General features: G+C 42.2%; 1 protein-coding gene across 1 annotated transcript; it reads left to right on the top strand.

The window, feature by feature from the left end:
• The first annotated feature begins 1,280 nt into the window (after positions 1–1,280).
• On the top strand, positions 1,281–5,972 carry LOC131236034 (disease resistance protein RPM1-like). The gene is made up of 2 exons (XM_058233122.1): positions 1,281–4,290; positions 5,635–5,972. Exon 1 carries the CDS (start codon positions 1,499–1,501, stop codon positions 2,696–2,698), a length of 1,200 nt encoding a protein of 399 aa, XP_058089105.1. The 5' UTR covers positions 1,281–1,498; the 3' UTR covers positions 2,699–4,290; positions 5,635–5,972.
• Positions 5,973–9,767: the final 3,795 nt, after the last annotated feature.

Below are 9,767 nucleotides of genomic sequence, written 5' to 3'. Positions count from 1 at the left end.
CTTAACAGAGATAAAGCTAATGATTAGCATTTACGTGTATTTACACGGGGTGTCATTGGGCTGGTCGGAAACGGATTGCGTGGTGTGCCACACCTAGACCCTGGTGGTGTGTTGATGTCACCAAGTTCTATGGGCCCCACCATGATGTATGTACTATATCAATACCGTCCATCCATTTTGCAAGAACATTTTATTGTGAGCCCAGAAATGAGGGAGATCTGACTACACCACAAAAAGCAATGGGGACTGATTCCCATCGTTGAAACCTTCATAGGCCCCACCATGATGTTTATTTTCCATGCAACCTATTCATGTAATCACACAAACCTAGATGAAGGGAAAAAAAACAAACATCAAATTGATCTAAAACTTCTATGACCCTCGGGAGGTTTTCAATGGTAATCACTCAATCCCCCTACATTCTATGGTGTGGTGCACTTGAACTTTAGATCTGGTTCATTTTTAGGCTCAAGCTCTAAAATGATCTCTCCAGATGGATGGATGGTTTGGATATAAAACATAAGTCGTGGTGGAACCAGTGAACTTGATGTAAACACATCACCAAGGTCGGTGGTGTGTGGTACACCACGCAATCCCCTTCCCACTGGGCCAGGCCTAAGGGCGTACATCGGGCCAAATCTAGTCGTACTGGGCCAACATGTCCAGCCCGTACCTGGCCCGGTTAGCAATCGGGCGAGTTCAGACCAATTTCGGACCCATGATTTGGACGGCCTTGAGTTTTTGACTCTGCTCCATCTACTCCATGGGAAGAGCTTTGGCAGGTAACTTGAATGGCCTTGATTTTTGGGAAGGGCTTTTGTCATAGATTTTTAGGACTTTGCTCCATTTACAAAGGGACCCATGAAATATATATATATATATATATATATATGTATATATATATATATATATATATATATGTATATATATTTATATATATATATATATATATATATATATATATGTATATATATATATATGTATATATATATGTATATATATGTATATATATGTATATATATGTATAAGCCGAGTCGGGCCGAGTTGGGTTTTGGGCCAAGTCGGGCCGAATTGGAACCTATCCGAACTCAGTTTCGGGTTGGGAAAACTCGAGTGAGTTAATCGGGTTAGCCCGGTTCGTGTACAACCCTAGCCAGGCATATGGTTGCCTTCAGCTCGGGTTTTGAATTACACGCGCATGTAAGAACTTTGCTCGGAAGAAAAAAATTTGGACTAGAATGCTTTTAACTTTTGTAGTGGATACGGGCCATATGGCCCCATCTTTTAAACCTTTTCTGTGTAAGATTAACAAAAAATAAAAATAAAAATAAACAGAAAAAAGTAAAGTAAAGAAAAACCGAAACAATACTGTGAAGTATTTTTATATCTATCATTACCAAAGCATTATTTGGATTGATAACGTCTGTTTTTGTATCTACCGTTTCCAAAGCATTATTTCAATTGATAACGTCTGTTTTTGTCTTGTGTTAAAGAAGCAATGGCGGAGAGTGTTGCTGGATTCTTGTTTGAAAAGCTAAGTGCCCTTCTGACTCAAGAAGTATCCCTACTAAGGGGGGTACGGACTGAAGTAGAAGAAATCAACCTCGAACTTGAAAACATGCGAGCCTTCTTAAGGGATGCTGATAGAAGAAAGGATAGCAATGAAGGATTGAGAACCTGGGCGGGGCAAGTGAGAGATGCTACATATGAAGTGGAGGACATCATCGATGAGTTCGTGTATCGCATGGACAGGCCACAACGAGGTGGATTCAGGGGTTTTCTCCTTAATACCATCACTCTCCTCAAGAATATTCGCTATAGGCACCATTTTGCCACTCAACTGCAAGGTCTAAAGAGAAATATTGCATCCATTTCAATGAGAAAAGATCAATATAATCTTACTAATACAGAAGATGGATCAAGCTCACAGAATGCTAATGAAAGATGGAAACATCATGGAGAAACTGCTCTTTATGAAGACGATGATGAAATTGTAGGGCTCAAAGAAAGAATAGGTCGAATAGTTGTATGGTTGACAGAGGAAGAACCAAGACGTACTGTTATTTCTGTGGTGGGGATGGGTGGTCTGGGCAAGACCAATCTTGTGGCGAAAGCTTACAAGCATCAAATGGTAAAGAAGCATTTTGAATGCTGTGTTTGGGTTTCTGTCTCACAGTCTTACAATGTGGAAGGACTTCTAAAAAGGGTGATAACTGATCTGTTCAAGACAAACGAACTTGAGATTCCGAGCAATATGGGCAGCATGAATCGCAAACAACTAGGGGAGATGGTGCGTGATTATTTGAACAGAAAGAGGTACCTTTTCGTCTTAGACGACGTATGGAATGTAGATGCATGGACAGATCTTAATATTGCCTTTCCACGAAATAGATGTGGAAGTAGGATAATGCTTACTACTCGAAATCAGAATGCAGCCTCTGCATTAGGGGATAGAAACTGTCCATTTCCACTCGAGCATCTTCAAGAGAAAGAGGCTTGGGAACTCTTCAGTAAGAAGGCGTTTTGGAAGGAACCCTGTCCTCCAGAGTCGCAGCATTTGGCACAAAAAAATTGTAGAAAAGTGTGGAGGCTTGCCACTCGCAATTGTTTCTTTGGGCAGCCTCTTGTCATTGAAAGACAAGACAGCGTTGGAGTGGAATCGAGTCTACGGAAACCTGAGCAGGCAGTTGACAAATGATAAAATGCTTGAAAGAGTAAAGCACATCTTGTTGCTTAGCTTCTATGATCTACCTTACCGCCTTAAGCATTGTTTCTTGTATTGTTGCATGTTTCCAGAAGATTATTTAGTTTATCGCAAGCAGCTAATTAGGTTGTGGGTGGCAGAGAGTTTTGTGGAGGAGAAAGGTAAACTTACCATGGAGAGGCGGCGGAAGACCACCTGAAGGAACTCATGTTTCGTAACATGCTTCAGGTTGTTGAGACGAACGAGTTTGGAAGGGTGAAACCTTGTCAAATGCATGATATTGTACGTGAAGTGGCCTAATCCTTATCAGATGAAGAGAAGTTCTGCATGATATATGATGAGAAGCAAGCAAGGCAAGAAAGCAAAGTCCGCCGCATGTCAATCTACAGTAATGGAGAAATTATTCAATCTACTGCAGGTATGGTACATCTTCGTTCTCATATGGTGTTTGGTGGAAGCACGTCTTTTTCATCTTCTTTAAATACGATGGCATCAAGCTTTAGATTGTTGAGGGTCCTAAATCTAGAAGGAGTTCCTATCGAAAGCATACCAGATGAAGTGACTAACATGTTCAATTTACGGTATCTAAACTTAAGGGGAACTGAAGTTAGGGAGCTTCCCGAATCTTTATGGAAGCTACAGAACCTTCAAACACTGGACGTCAGGAATACGAAGCTAGAGAGGCTACCCAGTGGGATTGTGAAGCTACAGAAACTACGACACTGTATATATATCGAATTACTGACGAGTTCTATAAGGATTTTGATTACTTAAGTAGCATCCAAGTTCCTATAAGAATATTTAATTTAACAAGTTTACAGACTCTACGGGATATCGAAGACAAAGAAAGGGAGATTGTTAGAAAAGTTGGGAACTTAACCCAACTGAGAAATCTTAGCATTTCTAAGGTCAGAGAAATCGATGGAGCTGAGTTGTGCAATTCAATCGGAAAGATGAAACACCTTCTGAAGTTGACTGTGAGGGCAACTGGAGAGGAAGAAATACTTCAATTGGAAGCACTCTCCTAACACTCCACCGCTTCTTCAAAAGCTTTACCTGAAGGGCCGTTTGGAGAAGGTGCCTCGATGGCTTAGCTCCGTTGTGAACCTCACCCATTTGTCGTTGAATTGGTCAAAGTTGGGAGAAGAAGATCCCCTTTCATCACTCCAAGCATTGCCTAATCTGATGTACCTTTGACTTCAAAGGGCCTATGAAGGGCAGCAGTTGTATTTCGGCGATGGACGGTTTACTAAGCTCAGGGTACTTTATTTACGGGATATGAAACAACTAAATCGGATAGTAATAGAGAAAGGAGCATTGGCAAGCATCCCAGAGCTAATTCTGATCAACTGTGGAGAGTTGAAGACTCTTCCAGAGGGGATTGAATACCTCACCGGACTCCAACAGCTCCTCTTAGGGGACATGCCGACGGAGTTGACAGATAGGTTGAAACTAAAAGATGGAAGCGAGGAGGACCGTAGAAAGGTGGGGCACATCCCCTTCATCCTGCGTGGACAGCGGACAGAAGCGGATGGATTGGTCACGGAACGACTCAACTAGTCATCTATCCTTCATTCGTTGATGAGGTAAGTCTAGCATCTTGTCTCAATGAATGTGCAAATTTACAAATTTATTTCTAAAATATATTGCGTCGTAAGTAGCTTGGTAGGCTAAGTGTACGGAGCAAACTCTGTGCGGTCCATTGTGATTTATGTATTTTATCCACTCCGTACAACCATTTAAACAGATAATTATAAAGCTTGAGACCAAAAATTAAATATATCCAAAGCTCAAGTGAACCACACCACAGGAAATATTATGAATTGAAAGTCTACCCGTGGGCCACATAAGTTTCAGATGAAACTGATATTTGTATTTTCCCTTCATATATGTCTGTGTGATCTTATGAACAGGTGATGACAAATAAACATCACTATGGGCCTTAGTAAATTTTTAACGGTGTTAATCATTATTACACCTGTTTTCTATGGTGTGGTCCACTTGAGCTTTGGATATGCTTCAATTTTGGATTCAACGTCCTATAATTATCTGAAAAACGATTGGACGGTGTGGATGAAGTACATACATACACGGTGGCCCAGCAGAATTTACTCAGTGGGATAAAAGCGTGCTGAGTTGCTCGGTACGCAATCCATCCTTAGTAGACCCTGTTTGACTGTGTTTCTTGTATAAATAAACAGTCCGGATCATTAGTAGGAATCATTTGAATAATGCCTAAATCCTATCCCTTGCCACCACACCGTCGGACGGACGGACGTGGGACACATATATTGTTGGCAGCGGATGGTGCTTTACCCTAAAAACAACACTGTCGGACGGACGGACGTGGAACTAGTTGGATGGAAGATGTTAACTCAGAGCCGGTAGGACCAGAAGATAGAAGAGCCATTTCTGTACTGCAATTGGGCCCGTCCATGTTGTGGACCTCATCATGGATGGACTATGTACGAAAAATCACAAATGTAGAAAATTTTTAACTCTTATGTTTGGAAGAATATTTCAAGGACGTGGGCTCTTAGGCACAATATTTCAGCCCAACCGTAGCCAAAATAGACAAGGACCAAAAGCCTGTTGGCCAGCTTGGCCTTTTTGGCCCTACTATATCAAGGTCATCAGCTGCGCAGGCTAGGCTTGCACTTGGGTCTTACACTCATGAACCAGGCCCAGACACGCAGTGCACAGAAGCAATTACATACCATACAGGAAACTTACAAATTGTGCATTATGTGCTCTCACCATCTAGATGGATGGGCCACAAATCAAATGTAGATGTGTAGGTTCTCATATAAAAATCCGCTAGTGCATCTGTCATGACTATGTTGTTGTATCAATTATCGATCTATTGTTGTATTTGTCATGGATCTAACGTTGTATCTCCTAAAAATCTATTGTTTGTGTTCATGCTATAGATCTATTGCAGTGTAGCTCTAGTCTGAGTTTTGAGGAGATTAGCAAGGTGTTGAACATGAAAACAATAAAATGTGTGATCGAAATGTCATGACTTCATCAAGGATGCAGGGCGTGTTGTGACCTCACCAAGAATGTGGAGCTAAAGGGTGGAAATGGGTTTTATATATGACTATGAGCTTTGCTTAATATGGCTGTTATTTGGGCATGGCTATGGGTATTGCAAAACATGAGTTTTTTTTATCAGCATGGTTGAAAAGTTGGCTTTAGACATGTACTATGTAGCATGTGTATTTGGACATGGTTACTTTTACATTATATGTGGTTTTCCTTTTCACACGTATTTACTGTATGGATTATACGTGAAAATTGCTTTGGAACGAGAAGCAGAGTTTGTGTTTATGGGTATGTCAAACGTGTTTCTTTCTATGTCAATGGTTATGCTATTGCTATTGGTATGTGAATATAAATTTTCATGGTGGAGAGAAAATGGCATTTTAGGGACATTGGCTAGGTGATATACATGTCCTAAGTGGAGTGCAATATATTGTCTGTCAAGGAAATTGCTGAAATGTTTGGCTTTCAACATCTTTCCCTAGGCAAATTTCACCTTCATGGCCAAAGCTAGCCTACATATTTGAACACACGAGGAGTACTTAATACTCGTTCGGTCCATTGATGAGCAACTACAGCATTGTGCCGAACACTCTTTTTCTCCTGTGCAATCACAATTTGGGTCCCACTCTCCTCAAATAGCAACCTGACTGGACATCTGCCAGCTTATTGCCGGGGTTCAAGACTCTGAGGCCTTTCCACAAACCTAAGTTGCACGCCTGAACGGCAGCCTTCCCACACTGCTATCTTTTTGTTTTCTTGGGCTGTGGCCTGACTCTCTCTGTTGCGTCTATCATCTGCCTGCCACTGGTGTCATAAGTCCCATTACAGCCTCCCCAGAGACGAAATCCTTCCCTGCTGAGCCATGCAATCCTTCCATGCACTGCGCCTGGTGGACAGACTCTTAACTGGCCTTCCCACAAATATATGCTGCACTCGATGTCAGCTGCTCCTCCCTACTCTCATTTAATTTCACGTACACAGTTTTTCGAGGTGGTGTATCTACAAATATTTAATGGATTTATAAAATGGCCCAAAAACATCACCGTTCCAAATTCAATAAACAAATTCCAATTTTCAACAACAAATTCCCATTAGCCAAAGGAACTTAATATTTCGGATGATGATTTCCTATTTACAATCTGAGTGGCTTAATTTGAGCTGATATATGCTACAATTGCAAATTTTGAGTGCCTGGATATCAACCATTACACTCTTCTAGAGTATCAAACAAGTTCCCTTCTTTCATTATAGAATGGTGCATCCCTGCGGTCCATCGGATCAACAATGAACCCATCCATGGCGGGTCCAGCAACTGTAGACACTGGAACTAGGATAACCACCATCCATGGTGAGGTCCATCACGCAATGGTGAGCCTATTCGTACAAAAGCATGCAAACCCTCCAGGGGCATAACATTCTAGGTCATGAGACCAAAAAAAGAGTCAGATTCTAGGGCACAACAGTGGTGATTGAACAACTGCTATTAAAAACTTCCTAGGCCCCGATATAATGTTCATTTACAATCAACCCGTTGGATAGGTCACACACACCCAGTTGAATGAAGAAAAATACAAATATCAGCTTTATCCATGTAAGGAATCTCCATAAATAATAAGGTTCATCAACGGAAATCAATGTCCCACTACTTCCCACCACATCCAAGCTACAACCAAACTACCACAAGAGATGGAGAGAACCTGTTGGCCCACTCGCAGAGATGAATTGTCACCGTCCCTGCTCCAGCTGCTATATTGAATGGCATACGGACACAACGAATGCGAGCCCAGTGGAAGTTTTTCTCCTTCTTTATGGGCCACAGTCAGCAGCCATCCTTCATTAATGGGCTACAGTCAACAAGCATTCTTCTTGCTTTGGTTCGTGTAGGACCGCCTCCGCACATGTACCAGGCCCATACATGAACCAGCCGCCGTACACTTTGTTCGCCCCCCATCTTTCTCGGTTCTCCGCTCGCCTTGTCTTTCTTCTTGCCAGCTCTGCCACCGCCTTCTTTGTCCTTCTTCTCACTATCGTCTGGCTTGTCCTTCTTCTCGCTGCCACCACCTCCCTCTCCCTCTCCCCCACCTCCCTTGTCTTTCTTCTCGCCCCCGCCTTCTTCATCCTTCTTCTCTATCTTCTCACGGACCGGTCCGACGCTATTGAGCTCTGTGAATCCCATCTTCTCTCAAACCAGCCTTGTCAACTCGACCGTGTCAACTCCGTCGCCGATCACAACAAGTAGGTCCTTATCGCTGTCCACCGCAACGGATGTTGCACCTGCAAGCAACACGATCAAAATGACGACTAAAAACCCAAATCAGAAATTACAAAGACTGCTAGTCCATCAGGCTCTCTGGTTGATGGCATATCTTCAGTTCGGTTCAGAACTTCACGATACCAAGAAGACATATAGGTACTCTAGTTCAACATTTAAATGAATATATTGTCTGATTAGATTCCATTTCGGCACCCATTTGGGACGAATCTCAAATCGAATTGCAATTGGAATTCGGGTCAAGCACATCACATCCGTCCCCAAAAGTGGGACTCCTAAACACACTTTGATAACCATTAGGATGAGATGAAGTGCAAGAAAAGAGGCATTTTGTTGCCAAATCTGCCTACAACGACTCAATTGACTCAGTTTGCTCAACTGACGCTTGATTTTGATGACATTTTAATCTCGCAATTACTACACTATCCCTGTCTAGATTCATCCTAGGGGTAGCTAAATAAAGAAAAAATAATTCAGAGAAATCTAGAAAGAAATCTTCATAGCTAGCAATCTAATCTTAGAAGAAGAAAAAATCTAAGCTAACAGCTTGCTGCACACGGTTTTGGATTTGCAAATCTCCCCGTATCTAACACTCCCCTTCAAACCAAAACCGGCTTCATTCCAAGCATTGATCTAAGTCTCCTGAATGTGTCAGTTGGCAATGCTTTGGTGAAGATATCTGCCACTTGCTCAGTGGTGTGACAGTATTCCAGCTTTACCAATTTCTGCTTTACTTGATCTCTAAGAAAGTGATATCTTGTGTCGATGTGCTTGCTTCTTCCATGTTGTACTGGATTTTTTGCAAGCTCGATTACCGACTCGTTGTCCACGTATATAACAGTGGATTCCTCATGTGGATGCTTCAACTCCTTTAGTAAGTTCCTTAGCCAGATCGCCTCACATACAGTGGATGAAGCTGCTACGTACTCAACTTCACATGTGGACAGGGCGACCACACTCTGCTTCTTTGAATTCCATGTAAATGCTGTCGACCCAAGATAGAAAGCATAGCCTGTGGTACTTTTTCTTTCATCTTGGTCACCACCCCAATCACTATCAGAGTATCCATACAACATCGCTTCATCATCGTATGGATAAAAGAGACCGAATTCAATAGTCCCTTTGATATACCTCAGTACTCGTTTTGCAGCTAGCCAGTGTGACTCTTTTGGGGCTTCCATATACCGGCTTAGAATCCCAACACTGTAGACTATATCTGGCCTAGTGATTGTGAGGTACCTTAAGCTTCCGATTAGGCTCTTAAATAGGGTTGAGTCGACGTTTCTTCCTTCTCCATCTCTTGTGAGCTTCAGGCCTGTTGTTACAGGTGTATTTACGGCTTTACAATTGACCATCTGAAACTTCTCAAGAAGTTCCTTTGTGTACTTCTTCTGGGATATATATATGCCGTCGACTTGTTGCTTCACTTCAATGCCCAAGAAGAAAGACATCAATCCACCATCAGTCATCTCAAACTCTTTGAACATAGCCTGCTTGAATTCTTCAAACATCGCCTGGCTGTTCCCAGTGAACAACAGATCATCAACATATAAACAAGCGATAAGGATATCACCACGGGCATTCTTCTTTGTGTAGACTGCATGCTCATACAGACATTTGACGAAGCCATTCTCTTGAAGATAACCGTCAATCCGTGCATTCCAAGCACAGGGAGCTTGCTTCAACCCATACAGGGCTTTCTTCAGCCGATACACCTTGTGTTCCTCCCCTTGCATGACAAAGCCT

This window comes from Magnolia sinica, unplaced genomic scaffold (genome assembly GCF_029962835.1).
Source record: "Magnolia sinica isolate HGM2019 unplaced genomic scaffold, MsV1 ctg129, whole genome shotgun sequence".
NCBI classification, from domain to species: Eukaryota; Viridiplantae; Streptophyta; class Magnoliopsida; order Magnoliales; family Magnoliaceae; genus Magnolia; species Magnolia sinica.
This window is presented reverse-complemented; position numbering and strand designations above follow the sequence as displayed.